This window comes from Quercus lobata, chromosome 10, assembly GCF_001633185.2.
Source record: "Quercus lobata isolate SW786 chromosome 10, ValleyOak3.0 Primary Assembly, whole genome shotgun sequence".
In the NCBI taxonomy this organism is placed as follows: Eukaryota; Viridiplantae; Streptophyta; class Magnoliopsida; order Fagales; family Fagaceae; genus Quercus; species Quercus lobata.
In genome coordinates, this window is record NC_044913.1 from 555,622 (window position 1) to 571,287 (window position 15,666).

At 38.1% G+C, this 15,666-nt stretch overlaps 4 protein-coding genes across 6 annotated transcripts; 1 reads left to right on the forward strand and 3 right to left on the reverse strand.

Moving 5' to 3' along the window:
• Positions 1 to 31: 31 nt before the first annotated feature.
• Positions 32 to 2,250, reverse strand: LOC115964136 (protein MHF1 homolog). 3 transcript variants are annotated; one of them, XM_031083475.1, is made up of 5 exons: positions 2,010 to 2,250; positions 1,856 to 1,927; positions 1,007 to 1,090; positions 734 to 808; positions 468 to 560 (listed from the first exon to the last, which is right to left on the reverse strand). In XM_031083475.1, exons 1-4 carry the CDS (start codon positions 2,131 to 2,133, stop codon positions 741 to 743), a joined length of 348 nt encoding a protein of 115 aa, XP_030939335.1. In that variant the 5' UTR covers positions 2,134 to 2,250; the 3' UTR covers positions 468 to 560; positions 734 to 740. The 3 variants fall into 3 exon arrangements, with proteins under 3 accessions (XP_030939333.1, XP_030939334.1, XP_030939335.1); XM_031083473.1 differs by lacking the exon at positions 734 to 808 and having other exon boundaries at positions 32 to 560; positions 2,010 to 2,244; XM_031083474.1 differs by lacking the exon at positions 734 to 808 and having other exon boundaries at positions 32 to 560; positions 1,007 to 1,087; positions 2,010 to 2,238.
• Positions 2,251 to 5,195: 2,945 nt separating this feature from the next.
• Positions 5,196 to 7,942, forward strand: LOC115963443 (trihelix transcription factor ASR3-like). Its single transcript, XM_031082438.1, has 2 exons — positions 5,196 to 5,874; positions 6,993 to 7,942. Exons 1-2 carry the CDS (start codon positions 5,196 to 5,198, stop codon positions 7,283 to 7,285), a joined length of 972 nt encoding a protein of 323 aa, XP_030938298.1. The 3' UTR covers positions 7,286 to 7,942.
• A 164-nt stretch (positions 7,943 to 8,106) lies between these two features.
• On the reverse strand, positions 8,107 to 10,429 carry LOC115965399 (magnesium protoporphyrin IX methyltransferase, chloroplastic). The gene is made up of 2 exons (XM_031084610.1): positions 9,796 to 10,429; positions 8,107 to 8,703 (listed from the first exon to the last, which is right to left on the reverse strand). The coding sequence occupies exons 1-2, from the start codon at positions 10,372 to 10,374 to the stop codon at positions 8,296 to 8,298; spliced, it is 987 nt and encodes a 328-aa protein (XP_030940470.1). The 5' UTR covers positions 10,375 to 10,429; the 3' UTR covers positions 8,107 to 8,295.
• Positions 10,430 to 14,015: 3,586 nt separating this feature from the next.
• On the reverse strand, positions 14,016 to 15,666 carry LOC115963444 (MAP7 domain-containing protein 1-like). The gene is made up of 3 exons (XM_031082439.1): positions 15,322 to 15,666; positions 14,567 to 14,978; positions 14,016 to 14,404 (listed from the first exon to the last, which is right to left on the reverse strand). Exons 1-3 carry the CDS (start codon positions 15,664 to 15,666, stop codon positions 14,016 to 14,018), a joined length of 1,146 nt encoding a protein of 381 aa, XP_030938299.1.

Below are 15,666 nucleotides of genomic sequence, written 5' to 3' on the forward strand. Positions count from 1 at the left end.
GTCTTCTATGATCTCAAAAAAAAAAAGAACTGTCTTCTATCAACTACAGAACCTGAACAAAAAAACGTAGTCACTCATTTAATGTACCAGTTACCGAAAAGCCTATTACATTTCCCATCAGTTTTTATATTGGCGTAGGTCCAGTGCAACTTTCACCAACCACACCATGTGTGCCAACTGCAATGCTTAATTGGATAATATGAGTTAAATATCAAGCAGCAGTCTTTCACGGAATGATCATAGTATTATTAGTTTAAACTAATTGCCTTTCAACTTCAAGCTAAGGTATAATATGCATTTAATCAGAAACTGATCAACAATTTAAATGATGCAGAAGCTTTGGACATTCTTACAAAAGGGAGCTGTTTGCAAAATCTAGGCAAAAGCACGGATCAAATATTGGAGAGTGCTTTAGTTATCAAGAATATGCACTACACTTGTAGTTGCTTTGTTCTCCTTTCTTGGCGTCTTCTTCCGCTTCCTCTCGGATTGGGGTTCTTTAGCTTTCAGATCATCGCATAAGGACCTCAAAGAGGTAGCTAGATGTTCGTTTCTGTGTGCTAAAACCAAATAGAGAAATTAATAGCACATTCAAAGGAAACAAAAACGTGATCCCTCTGTTTCCCTTTCTCTCTTTTCCCCTTCTTTCCCTTCCACACCCCACCAACAAAGAAAAAAGAGCTTGGTTAATACAAAAAGCAAAAACCCTTTTGGCCTTTAGCTCAAATAGTACCTTAAGGTCAACATGACGCAGCTGATACATGCATCCGCCCTCTCGCAGCGTGTGGACCCAACAATAATGTGGGACCTACACATTGTGAGTGGTAGAATGCATGAGACACATTCTCCACATGAAGGTGGGTAACATACTAATAAAAAGAGAAGGGGGAGGGGATCATTTGTGGCAAATTGCAAAGGCATTTATAACCAAGTACAGGTAAATAGAGAGGTTATACAGATAGTCAACCTATAAAAGAAACTGATCAACAATACTTGGAAAACTCACCAGAAAGTATGACATCTTCCATCTTTACAATTTTGCGACTGGCATGCTGTGCAAATAGCTCAAGGTCCTTTGCAAGCTGCTCTGCTATGCAGAAAAAAGAAAATTATTAATTAGTTTTAAAAAATTGAGTTTTGCCCACTACCTTAAGAGTTGAAAAAGTAAATTCTGAGGTTCATTTCACTGTATCTTTTTGTAACAAATTCTGTTAAATGCCACTTTGTAAGCTAGCACCCCTTGACTCAATACTCAAGATTGATACAGATGTAGGACAAAATTCAATAACCATATAAAATTGCCTAATCCATTCCATATAACTCCAACAAATATCAAGTACACAGACGCTTATATGGCACAATTGTAATCATCAGTAAACCAAATGAAACTAGCATTTCGGCTGCATACATGCTTATGAAGGAAAAATCATAGCCCAACAAGCAACTACCTAGCATTCCAAAGAGGAATGGTTCTGATTTGATCTACAATTTTGCAATGTACAGAATTTAGATGCAGTCCCTAATTAAATACAACCATAATAACTAATTGGCCGGTACAGCAAAACCATGTGGCTTAATGGCAACACACTTGGTTGTGTATAGTTACAAGTTACACAACTGGCAAGACCACATGATTGAATTTAATTAGGAAACCTAAGCTATAGTATCTAAGTAATTGTACCTAAGTTTTTACCTTTTGCAAGTCAATCAGTTAATCTCCCAATAGATTCATACCACACCCAAACACCCAAAATCCTAATTCTAGACTTCTTAGTGGACTAAAATTGCCATGTTGTAAATACTAAAAAGCAATAATTACATAAGAAGAGCGAGAATAAAATGAATTATAATGAACCTGCATATTTGAAGGCCAAATCGGAAATGCAAGCGACAATGGGTTCGGATATTTCCATACCATTTCTTTTCGCTGAAAACACAAAACGAAACATTTCTGAATTTCAGTTTCCCAAAAAAAAAAAAAGAAGAAGAAGAAAGATGAAAGAAGTTACCTTCGGCTTCAGCAATAGAGATGGTGGAGAGACGAAATCGATCTCTCAACACATCGCTCACTGACTCTGTTTCTTCTTCTTCTACTTCTTCTCTTTCCATTTCCATGTCCGTTGCCTTTTCCATTTTCGCTTTTTTTATTTTGGGGCTTAGGGCTTTACTCAGAACATGCGCGCGCTTTCGGCTTTAAAACGCACCGCACCGTTCTCTTCCCATCGCGGCCCAAAGCCCACGTCTTCGGGGCTTAGGGCATTCGCTTCTTGACCACTCTTTATCTTTTTTATTGGCCCACAACACGATAAATTAGACATAATTTGATTTTAGGCACCTTAGGCTCATTGGACAATAAATTTTTTTACTGATTAAGTTAATTATTATTAGATTTTATTTTTAAAACTTTCTAATGTGTTATCATATTAGATTTTAATTGATATCATTTTTTTTTTTTTCTAAATCCAACTAAAGCTCCAGGGCCAATAGTATGTCCATAGTTATTAACATAGTGCCCGTTTGGATTCAAATTATTGTGTCGTCTGCATTTTTGTTATGCGGTTTTCTCTTTTTTTTTTTTTTTTTTTTTTTTTTTTGGGTCCAGCCCGCATTTGTTGACTTTTCCACAGTGAACAGTGCATCCGTGCACTGTTCACAGACCCACATTTCATTAAAAATGGGTCCCACGGTACTATTCACACATTTAAAACTTATTTTGCTACAGTGTTTTCAGTTTCAGTTTTCAATTTCAGCAAAAATAAGCTCAATCCAAATGGACCCATAGTCTCAGAGGCTTTTCCTTTCATTCATAAAACCACGCTACTCTTTTACTCAAAATATTATTACACAAATATATATATATATATATATATATATGTGGAAAGTTGAAATCCTTAGTTACTCTATATTAATATTTTAACGTCTAAAAATTCAATTCGATTATCAAGAGTCTTGTAACTCAATTGATATTTCCTAATGTTTTTAACAAAGATGTTCACAATTTTAATCCTCTATCCCTCATTGTACTGTCAAGTTTATAAAAAAGAATTATATCGGATTAAAGAATTCAACATTAAACACATTAGTTTATCAAAAAGAATTATATTGGATTAAAAAATTCAACATTAAACACATTTAGATTATATTATGTTCATTCTCAAAAAAAGAAAGAAAAAGATTATATTATGTTCAATTTTTTGTACAAATCCCCATAAAAAATTTGTACAAATGATTTAATTTATTATATATATAAAATAATTTTTACCTACCCTTTCTATTTGCGAAACCTTTCTGTGATTAGACATTTAGCTAAAGCCTATTTTTTTTTTTGAGTAAACAGTAATACTTATTAGAACATACACTATTATTATTTTCGTGTGTATTCTCATAAGTATTACTTTTTACTTAAAAAAAAGTTAAAGCCTATTTTTGATTTTGAAATTAAAGCTTGGAGACCATTGTTGCTATTCCTTGGCATGCAACCATGTGGATTTTTTTTTTTTTTTTTGGATACCCTTATCCGTTATCACAATGTGACCATATTAAAAAAAAAGTATCCATCAATGTTAAACACCTAATCGGATAACAATTATGAAGCCAATCTATGAAGTAGTAACCCATCATCTAAACCTTATTACACAAAGTCTTCTGAACATGAAGTACTATAATTCATGACATGGTAAGCTACCATATTCTAAGTTTCTAACCATGCATTACAATTTTCGGGCACCATTTGGTTTTGGTTGCAAGGAATGAGCCAACAAAAAGCGTTGTTGTTATAAAAGATTCTAATAAATAGGTTTTGTGTTTTTGTGTGTGTTTTTTTTGAGAATCCAGCCAAGGCTTTTTATTAGGGTAAATACTAAATACATAGTAGCTTAGCCAGTTACCGTAATCAAAGATAAACATTTGATTTTCTCCCAAAAAAAAAAAAAATGAAAAAGATAAAATATTATATTTGACAGCTATTTTATTGGAAAAATTAAATTATAGATTTAACAGCTATTGTCCCTTGATATTTGCATATCAATATGGTAATTAATTTATTATATATTCTAAGATTGATTATATCTTTTAGTGTAAATTACACTAATATCTCTTGAGATTTGGAGAATTATTAGAAATTTTCTCCTATATTCATAAATAATGCCCTGATCTTTGAAATTTTTACATATATGACTATTTATGCGCTACTACAAATTAAGTCCAAAAACATAGGTTTCTACCTCTTTTTTTTTTTTTTTTTTTTTGGAGAATCACATATGTTTCTACCTAAAATATCATTCAAAATAGTTTCAAATAATGTTTTTTGACTGGGTTATACATTTTTTTTCATAAAAAAAAAAATGGAAACTAGGTTATTCTTATATGATAAGAAAAAACAATAAAAAAAAGAAAAAAAAGAAGAAGGTTAAGTTATATTTTTGAAATTAGGATGAGGACTCAATCTCAGAAGATATAAATTATTTCTTGCTTTAAATATATGCAAAATTTCTCTAAAAGCGTGTAGACTTCATAATCATATAGTCACCACATATTGTGAGAAAAATGATACATATATCCGATTCATGAGATACCTTCTCGTAATTTTATTTTTGAGATAAACCTTATGGTAGTTTTGATACTTAGAAACTTACCCTCAACCTTATCTCAACTCACCTTTAAAGACAGAATCAGGCAACTTTAGATATGGTCTAGGGAAGTTGCCTGAGTCACATTGCCTAAGAAGGGGTGAGCATGTCTGCCAGATTTTCTGCCTAAACAAGAAAAGAGTGATGCCAATGTTTGGAAGCTCAATAACTTTAAGGAGGGTGGTTTCCCAATTATGGTAGAATCTTAATATATGGCACTGAATATTAGAACCATTGACCTTCCAAAAGAACGTTACAGATTTGGCAAATAGGGTACTTAAAAAGGCTGGAAATGACTCCCATATTGGGACACCTTAAATCTTCCAGGAAGAACTTGGATTACTTCATGGTTAGATCCCACTGACCTTTGGAAAGAGCATTAGAGATTTAAGTTCTATTCCATGCCCAACTAGAACCAAAAACACTCACAATAAATCCAACTTTTTCTCTCATTTCTAAACAAATGAAACAAAAAACCCTCACATCTAACCAAAACTCCATCTAAAAAGCCTTTAGGTTAATCCGACTCTCAAGTTATCATACGCTACCAAAACATATTTGTTCTTGATGGCGCCAGAGTCAAACAGCTTAAATGAAAATGCTGATTGTCCACATGTTGGACTTGTCAAACAAGAAGCTCTTATTGACAGCACAGACGATGGGAATAAGATAACAAGGCATCCTCGATGGACCAGAGATGAAACACTCATCCTAATACAAGGCAAGAAGGTTATTGAGGATGGGGTTCGAGGGGGTCGTAGATCTACTTCAACCTTTGGTTCATGCCAAGTAGAACCTAAGTGGGATTCAGTCTCATCATATTGTAAACAGCGTGGCGTGAAGAGAGGACCAGTCCAGTGCAGGAAAAGATGGGGTAATCTTCTTACTGATTACAAGAAAATTAAAAGATGGGAGTCACAGATAAAGGAAGAGGCTGAATCGTTTTGGATGATGAGGAATGATATACGGAGAGAAAAGAAACTGGCAAGTTTCTTTGATAAGGAAATCTACAATGCATTGGATGGCATGACGTTTTCTGCTGCCGCATTTCCACTGCCACTGGTTGCAGTACGAGCAAATGAAAATGACTCTGATGGAGTCATGGCAGAGGTTGAAGAAGAGGAGACCCCTGTAGCATTTTTTGATAGTCATCGACATGCTACAGCAGAAGATGGTTTGTTTTCAGATTTTGAACATTCAGAACAAGAAGAATCAGGCTGTAGCCCTGAGTATGAAACTGTTTCAGGTACCAAATGTTATGTTGAAGTGTCCACTCTTATTAAACTTTTTTACCCTGCATAGCTTCTGGCTTAGATACAATTTTGTTAGAATGATTTCTGTCTGACATATGAAAGTCATAGATTTTTGTAATGTTTATTTGTGGGGTTATGGTTTTGCATCATGTTTTAAACTTTTAGTGCAGGACAATGTGTTTGTTAACATGGGTTAATTTCACATCAGTCTGTGTTTTATTTTGATTTAAACCAGCTACTACGAAGTAGATTAACATCAATCGATATTATAGAGTAACATGTCAACACTGTTTAAAATTTTAAATCTAAGTCACTAGTGAAATAGTCATAAACGTTCCTAATAGTCTTACCATGCTGTTTTTGCTCTGATAAGCACAGAAACAGTATTTCTGCCAGAGGTTCTCTCATCAAGGTAAAACCAATATGTTCATGAAATCATACTCTTTTTATTAGTTGCATATGGTTCAATCTATTGAATTGCCATACAAAACATGTGACAAGTTGGTTGGCACTTGATAGACCTGCTTTTTTTCCTCAGACTAGCAGGTTGCTGCTGCTTTTCATATCACTCACACAGAATAATGAATTACATTTAGATCACCAAAATGGAACCAATTTGTTTGTTTTGTTGTTTTTGCATGTTTTAATTCCACATTGTAAACTCAACCAATCAGTATTGCACCTGGTCAAGCATGTTGGATTATCAACAAGGACACTTATTATGAGACAATCTTAAACAATTGGTTCGTCAGTTCAATATCCAATTTTCATGATTTGTGCCCCTTTGTTTCCCAAGTCTATGATTTCCAATTGGAGAGCATCTTTTTTTGTTAAAGATGACGTTTCACTAAAGGATTTTAATTTTTGTTATCATATAATGGCACTTCAATAAATTGCTATAGCTACTGCTACAAAGAGTTCATTGACTAAGAATGAAATGCATTCTACACTTTGAATGCACCATAAATTTTCTTTCACATATGGAACATGGTCTTACGGATTCTATGTCCAAAGGCTAAAACTTAGTGATGGAATAATTTGTTTTTCACTCCCAAACTGAAGAACTGGAAAACATAAAGAGGTTGCACATTGTTTTGTTTCTATTCTGCAGGCACCGTTAAAGGCAAACAACCAGGGTCAGCCAGAATGTGGAGAGAATCTATCTCTGAAGAGGAACGGAAGAGAAGGCGGTTGTCATTGGATGGACAGGAAGATGCATCCAATTTGGGGAATCAGTTAGTCAAAGTTTTAGAGATGAATAGTAACAAGTTAAATGCGCATCTTGAAGCTCAGAACATAAGCTGTCAACTGGACAGGGACCAGAGGAAGGAGCATACTGACAGCTTGGTCGCTGCTCTTAGCAAGGTCACTGATGCTCTTGTAAGAATTGCGGACAAGTTATAAACTGCAATCATTAGAAAATAAGACACCCTTTACAATTTCTGTGAAATGTTGTCGAGAATAAGGACTAAGCATTTAGAGTTGACAGATTTAAGGTGCTTTTAGTTTTTAATACATTGCAGTAATCAACAAGAAGCTACTCATTCTACTTTAATATACTTGAGTGACTTGTGAGCCATGACAAATTGGTATTAATGTTTCTCGACTCAAACCATTCCTCAGGCTTCTATCCCCAGATTGCACCAAAGGGGATTGAGTGACAACTCTGAAAATATTAAAAGATTAGTTATCATTCTGGTGGTAAATTTCATCTAGTTTACCAAGACATCTTCTTGCCCTTTTAAAGGAGGAGAGGTACTAACCTACAAGGCTACAAAACCCAGCAATAAATGAACAGGATTATGGACCAGTATAAAAACAAGCACCAGTATTGCAAACATATAATTAGGCATCAAGCTTATATCTTTATATACTGGGTGCTTTGATGGTATTTGGACTACTGGGCAACTTCATAGAAGGTTAATACAAAAAGCACAAATTGGGAATTTGCCTATGGGCCTCACTCTCCTCCACTCCTACTTTTTATTTTTTATTTTTATAGATAGGATAGAAATTCAGCCTTTGACGTCCACTCCATGATGATTGTTCTTTATTATCAGGCTAAGACACCAATCAGTTTTTCGTGTAAGCAGGGTTCAAATCCTAGATCTCTTATTTGATGGCAAGAGACTTTACCAGTTGAGCTAATTAGAAGACACCTCTCCTCTCTTACTTACCATTACTTAACAGAAATGGGAAAAAAAAAATGACAATGAACACAAAAATTTGTCAAAATGCATAAAATGTTTTATAAATTGATATCTGCTATACAATTTGGAATCCATTAGTACATGCAGAGAACAACACACATGGAAAAAATCACGCTTTACATTCAACTTGGAGGAATTTCCTGACCTTCTTATAAACAGAACAACAAGATTAAGGCAAAACTTATTTCTAACCTCTCTTCATCATTATGCGGGAACAGCCTCAACAAGCTTTGCAAAGTAAAATTGCGTAGTGATGAGGCCTCTCTTGTTTATCTTCCACCCTACCTTTTGCAATGCCCTCTCCACATCTGCCTCTGAATGGAGATATGCCCTTGTTGCCTTTGAAGGCCCTGGGAACAACTCTCCTATTCTCTTCAATATATCATAATAAAATGTTTTTGGTGCGAAGCTCAGAATTAATCGATTCTCTGCCAAGGAAGCAAGGTGTGCAATCATTCCATCTGCCTTACTCTGAGGGTAATGAATTAAAACATCTAGGCAAACCACCGTGTGATATTTCCCATCTAAGCTCTCCAAATCCTTCACTTCAAATTTCGGCATCACTGGTGCTGGCGAGAGGTCATCCTTGCCTGCTAGAAGCTGTTCCTCTGCCTGCATGAAATTCGAAACACAGACAAATAAGGTTTGCAAGTGCTGCATGGGTTGAACAAATTGCAGAACTCCTATAAGAATAGAAAGTTGACAAATTGACATGATGAATTCATTATGATTCACTTTCTCAGGGCGCTAAAGTTGAGTAGTATGTAATCCTATTAGTATAGCTCACCAGATTAGACATGGTAAGAAATGGAGGGGGAAAGAGAAAACAAAAAGAGGCTTAAATTAAGCCATACTAGCACTGGGAACCAGAAATCCAAGTCTATTGGCAATAAAAAGTCACATACTTGTCATACTAGTTTTGCGATCTGCACCAGGTATATATGTTCACAAAGGGAAAAACTTATTTACAGTTCCTCAAATTCACCTGTGTGGTTGCATTAACCAATACAAAACTTAAAAAAAAAAAGATGTTATCTTTCCCGAGGATAATTAAATTCAACAATGTGGGTTGTTGGCCAATGCAGTCACTAAGTCAAATTTAATTTGGGGAACTTGAGTACAACACCTTAAGAATGGTATTGTACCTAAGTTATATGTTCACAAAAAGATAATGGTTCAACAATTATAAAGTAACATTTAAGTCTCAGTTCCTTTCTCACATAAGCCCCCATCCCCAAGTCCAAAATGATCAATAATGCACATTTTTAACAACACCACCAAACAGCAGTCAAAAACAAACCATATCTCAGATTCTCAAGTCTCAACTCGACGAAAAAAGACATAAACTCTATTTTAAAATAACATGGCATGGAGACACCCCCACATTGACAACGGACACGATTCTTTCTATTTCACTTGAAAGGAAAAAGTCTATTTCAAGGTTAAGATTTTTATTTATTTTTTATCGGTGATATCATTTAAAATTTTAAATGACTCACCTTTAAATTTAGAGCGATAGTAGGATACATACTACACCTACAAACCGATGTGTCACTACTACATATGCCCTTTTAGCAAAAAATTGTAATAGCTTTAGCATTATCCTTAAATTTATAGTAATATCTAATCTGAACACGGAAATTGGAAAACCGTTATGACAGTTAAACAGACAGTTAATATATATTGAGACCCTGATTGACTGACCTGTTTCTGAGCTTCAGCAACCATAGCAGCGGAAATATCGGTGGCAGTGACAATGGCCCCCTCCTTAGCGAGCGGAATAGACAGAGACCCAGTTCCACAACCAGCGTCACAAACAGTAACCCCACGAAGCGAACCGTCATCAGTCAACATAGTAATGGCATTCTCGACTGTTTTCGAATGGCCAAGCCTAATATCTTTCTGAACCCGGTTCACATCGTCAGTCTCACCGTAAATCTTCTTCCACCTCTGGAACCCAGAGTTGTTGAAGTACTCCCTCACCACCTCCTTGTCGTCTCCGCCTACCTCCACTGCCTGGATGCGCCGCCGTCTCTCGGGGTCTGTGAGGGAGAGTACGGCTGCGAGGGCGGCGACTGAGCTGCCTCCGATGACGGCGAGAGTTGTGCCGTCGAAGGTTGGGGCGGTGGCGGAGGAAAGAGGAGGGATGGCGAATGTGGTGGTGATGGGTCTAATTGTAGTAGTTGTGGTGAGCTTTGGAGGGGCTTTTGGAGAGAATGCTGGTGGGTTTGGGTGGTGGGTGTGGAAGCCAAGTGGGGAGGAGAGTGAAGCTGAAAAGGCCATTGTTTTCGGGGGTCTCGAAGTCGGAGACGGAGACACAGTAAGAGTCTGAGATTTTAGTAGTTGATAACGTTATCCTAGATAAGATTAAATATCGGCCTACGTGGCTACCTCCAACGATTCTCCTGGGTTCCACTCTTTTTCCCTCTCATACTTTTTTTTTTTTTTAATTAAAAAAAATTTCAACTTAAATCTCGAAAATAACTGTTTATCATAGACTAAAATATTAATCAGTTTTTAATTTAGACGGAAATTGAACACCAAATTTTTTATTTAATTATCAAAGACTTTACCAATTAAACTAATTGGAACTTACTTTGCTGTGTTCTAATTGTTCAAAAAGCCATGCTATTTACACCAAAAAAAAAAAAAAATTGATAATGTTTTTCATAATAGTTAAATTGGTAAATTTTTTATTTGTTTCATTTATGTATTTCTAAATTTTCTCATTTTGAAAACATGGCTACAATGGATTTAAAAAAGAGTCATCAAGGTAATAAATGAAATAGTTTGGCCAAAATATGGGACACAACTTCTCTATATAAAAAAGATGTTTGGTTGTTTAAATTCAATTTCCTTACGGTCTAATAAGTATGAAAGTGAAATCAACTGAGGAAATTAGTAGACAACTATATAGGTGCATAGATATAAGTTAGGTACAGTTTAATCTCAAATAAGAAAGTGTAATAGATTGTGAGGGAATTGGTAGACAACTATATGGATGCGTAGATAGGACATAGGTATAGTTTCTCACGGTAATATTAATTATGTAACAAAAACAGTGTTGAAATTTTTAAATAGAATTAAATTTAATCGCAATCTTATAATTGAATTTAATTAGTGTTGTGGATGATCTGTGGAAGGGTTAAGAAAATAAAAAAACAAAAGTTAGCCCAAATCGGGTTCTTTAAAATGTGATGAGATGAGGAGAGTCGAGCCCAAATTCTATTCCTTGGTGTGCAAAGGCTAATGGTGTAACACAAGGACAAATCCAAAGGAGCTAGACAACAAAAGGAATGAGAATATGAATAATACATTAAACCTGAATCGTTTTACAGAGTATAGAAATGAAATCTTTTATGCTGCCATGTTCACCCTAAGACCTCAGTATGCTACTACTCTTAAGTTGCTAAGGGAACTTTTGTGTAGTAAGTAAGGTTTTTCAAGGAACAATGAATGGTTTTGTGTTAGAAATAGTGAATGGCCTTGTAGCACGTTTAGGGCGTTTACTAAGTATTGGTTTTTGAATAGGGAGTGAAACTTTTTGACCTCCATATTGTTAGACAAGTGGTAAACTTTTTATTTCCAATTTTCCTATAATATATATATATATATATATATATATATATTTTACATTCACTTATTTTTTTAATATTTACACTTTCTTCAACCTTTCTTCTTTCCTTACATTTTCATCTCTCTACTACCCTCTACTTTAATATTATTATTCATCTTTCCCTTCACCTTCCTTTATTTGTCTCTTCTTATCCCTTCCCTCTTACTATAAATTTGTCATTCTTTTCCATTCTATGCATAGTTTTCTCTCACAAAAAGGTTCTCTCTCTCTCTCTCTCAATGTTTTGGTGGATTTTTATTTTTTATTGCATCTCCGCTTTAGGTTGATAAATTTTGTGTTTTTAAGAACCCTAATTTAGGTTGATACGATTTAGTTTTATGTTTTAAGTTATTATTATTATTATTATTTTGCTCTTTGATTGTTAAATTTTATCCGATTATATTATAAAAAATTAAAGATAGTAGATAAAAGTAAAATAGTATTCTATTACATAGCATAATCTATATTTATATTTATATATTACTAAAAGCTGAAACTTGACATTTATTGCTGCTGAATTCCTGTTGCGCCATCTCATCGCCACGTTATTGACCACATAATTATTATTTATTCATGTGGGGCCAGGGAACTTATGATCCGGCCCACGCTCTACTAGGGCCCAAGGCCCGTGCCGAGGAGGGTATTTGCCGAGGACGAATGGGGAAAGGCCGAAATGCCGGGGGCACAGCCGAGGATGACCTTGTCCTCGGCACTCCAAGACTTCAAAGGGAAGAGCAACATCTCGTTGAGGGCTGCTCCCAAAAAGCCCCCTGAAGGAGATGTGAGTAGAATGGGGCCCACGTGGGGTTACGATGCGAAACTGGTTCAGGGTAAATACATCCCCTCCGCATTAAATGCACCCGCCAACGTACTAACCATGTTAATGAGAAAAGACGCCTGGACAGGGTGACTTCGATCATTGCAACTAACAAAAAGTAAGGAGGGATAGCTGATGGGACGGGTACTGAAGTAGGCACCTGCCTGATCAACAAGTGGAGGGCTAAGATCAACCAAGAAGGGCTATATAATGTGAAGGTTGATGCACCAAAAAAGGAGGCTGGGAAAAAAGGTCTAGAACCAGAGCCTTCCAGGCCGCCTCAAGGAGAAGGACTCCTCGAACGAACATGGTTTAATTCTGTATAAACATCACGACTAATCACCGTCCGGTGACCAAGACCTAACCTTTCAAACTCACGCTCTATAAATGATATTGTTTGAGACCTCTTTACGTACGAGCCCAATATTATCTTGGGGTCGTTACGAATTGAGTCCTTACAATTGGCGCCGTCTGTGGGAATGCACCAAAAAAGGAGGCTGGGAAAAAAGGTCTAGAACCAGAGCCTTCCAGGCCGCCTCAAGGAGAAGGACTCCTCGAACGAACATGGTTTAATTCTGTATAAACATCACGACTAATCACCGTCCGGTGACCAAGACCTAACCTTTCAAACTCACGCTCTATAAATGATATTGTTTGAGACCTCTTTACGTACGAGCCCAATATTATCTTGGGGTCGTTACGAATTGAGTCCTTACAATTGGCGCCGTCTGTGGGAAAGGCTTGTGTCTTGGCATAGGTGGTGGGTTGAGACAATCCCTCACATCATTTCCAACAGCCGAATGTAGTGTTCTAGCATAGAGTTCCATTAGGGGCTACGTTTCTCCACTAGGGGCTGCGCTTCGTAACGTCAACAGTACGGATGGTTCTAGGGGCTTAGCCGAGGAGCTAATCCCCCTAAACCAAGGTCCCACGCCATAGCCGAGGGGTTAATTCCCCCAACTACTTAAAAATCAAGTTTTGGACAGAATCAAGGTATTGCATGGTCCTCGGACTCAAACCTATGGGGAAACCAACTACTTAAAAATCAAGTTTTGGACAGAACCAAGGTATTGCATGGGTCCTCGGACTCAAACCTATGGGGAAGCCAACTACTTTAAGGAAATCTGGATACTAAGTGGGACCTAACAGTACACGTGACATCTCGGATGATGCCTATATCTCCATTGAAGGAGGTTCAGACATGAGTTCAAGGCTCTATAGGTGCGGGTAAGCTAACGTTCCGAAACAAGATTCTAAATATATCGCATGCACAACCATTCATACATGTTAAGATAATTAGTTCAAAAATCATAAACAATAGTAAGTATCGACGAGGGCAACTAACAAGTAACCAAAAGGAAAGAGGAAGAAAAGAATTTCATATATGTGTTCAACGGGTTCAAACTACCAACAGACTACAAAGTTTTCAAAGTAAAAAAGAAACTAGTTAATCATTAAACTAAAAACAAATACGGAGGTTGGCCGGGGTTTTTACTTCTTCAATTCTGTGTCGGCCACATCCTGGGAAGGCAGAACAGGACCAGCTTCGACGCCCTGGAGGACAGTACCTTCTGGGGAAGACTGAGCAGGGTCGGTGTTGGTACTCTTGGGGACCATAGCGAGGGGAATTGCCTGCAGGGGCTGGGCAAGTATGGCTGGCTCTTCGGCATCAGGGATCTGAGCGCTGACCATCGACTCGGCATCCTCTTTGGGTACCTCGAGATCCATACGTTCAGGTGCTTCTATCACCTCATGAAGCTCTCCCCCTTTAAGCGGCTCGCCAGGAGGGACGCCGACCTGTGCAGCTTCCGACTGAGTGACCCCTCCCTCATGTTGATCGCTCACAGCCTCGGAGCTGGTGGAGGCAGCCTCACGGATGGCTGTAGGGTAAAATATGCTCTCCGCTTTCCACAAATCAAACGAAGCATCCACCCCAGCTCGCTTTAAGGCCTCTTCCCAAACCTGGGAGCAATATAGCCTGCATACTCCGGGAATTTGGGCTTTAAGGGAGGCTTGGGTTTCAGCTACCCCCGCGTTTTAACCCTCATCCTCAGCCGTTTCCTTGGCAGCCTCAGCCTCGTTTCTGGCAAACTCAGCCTCCCGCTTGGCCCTTATGGCTTCGTCCCGGGCATACTCCGCCACGCCTTTATCATTCTCTGCCAAGATCAGTCTCTTTTTTAAATCACTGATCTGCTCCTTGGCTATTCGCAACTGATCCTCGACTTCGAGTAGACGTTTTGTCTGTTCCTCGGCCTGTCTCTGAGCACCATCTAAACCCGCCGAGGCACTATCTCTTTCTTGGATAGCCTCCTTTAAGGCGTCCTTAGCCTTTGCGAGGTCGTCCTCGGAAGCTTTGAGAGTCCGTGAGGCGTCTAGGCGTTTGGAGCGTTCATTCTCGGCGGCCTTACTCTGCTTGTTAACTTCCTCCTCCATTCTATTTGTGGCCTGGAGAGCCTGTCAAGTGAGGAAAATACATTGTGAATGACAAAACAGGGAGCAAGAGTTAATAAAGTTTTAGGTTTCAAGAGCCTTACCATTCCCAAGTACCTCTTCGTATTGAGGAAAACCTCCTGCATCCTCATTTTCTTCAACTTATCCACGTCATTGGGAAGCAGCATAGTTCTCCCTAACGCGTCGGCCACATAACCCCCCTCGCCATCACCAAGGTCCCTCATGGACGCGGTTTCCAGTAGTGGCCCCCCGTGGAGCATTGGGGCGGGAAGCCAAGCGCTTGGCAAGGATTGGGCTTCGATCCCTTTCCCTTGCTTTGGACGGATTGGGCTTCAGTCTCCTTAACCTTGCTTTGGATCCCAATCTTCAATTGCTTCACACGCGGGGCTTCATCCCTCTCTTTGGAAGATTGGGATTTTCCCCCATCCACGGCTTCCTTACCCTTGGGACTCCTCTTTCTCTTTGAGTCAGTGGGCCCCGGCCGAGGAGGTAGAGCTGGTTGGGGAGGAGCAGGAAGTTTGGGGCGGGGAGATTGTGGCTGCGACTTTGTGGAGGATGACCTATTCTGGATGGTCTGGGGCTGAGGTGGTGGAGACGGAGCGCTGGACTGCGGTGTTCCTTGCGCACCCTTCCCCGGTTGACCCTCGAGGAGGTCGAATAAGCTGGTCGGGGGTTTTCTTTTAAGTCCCAT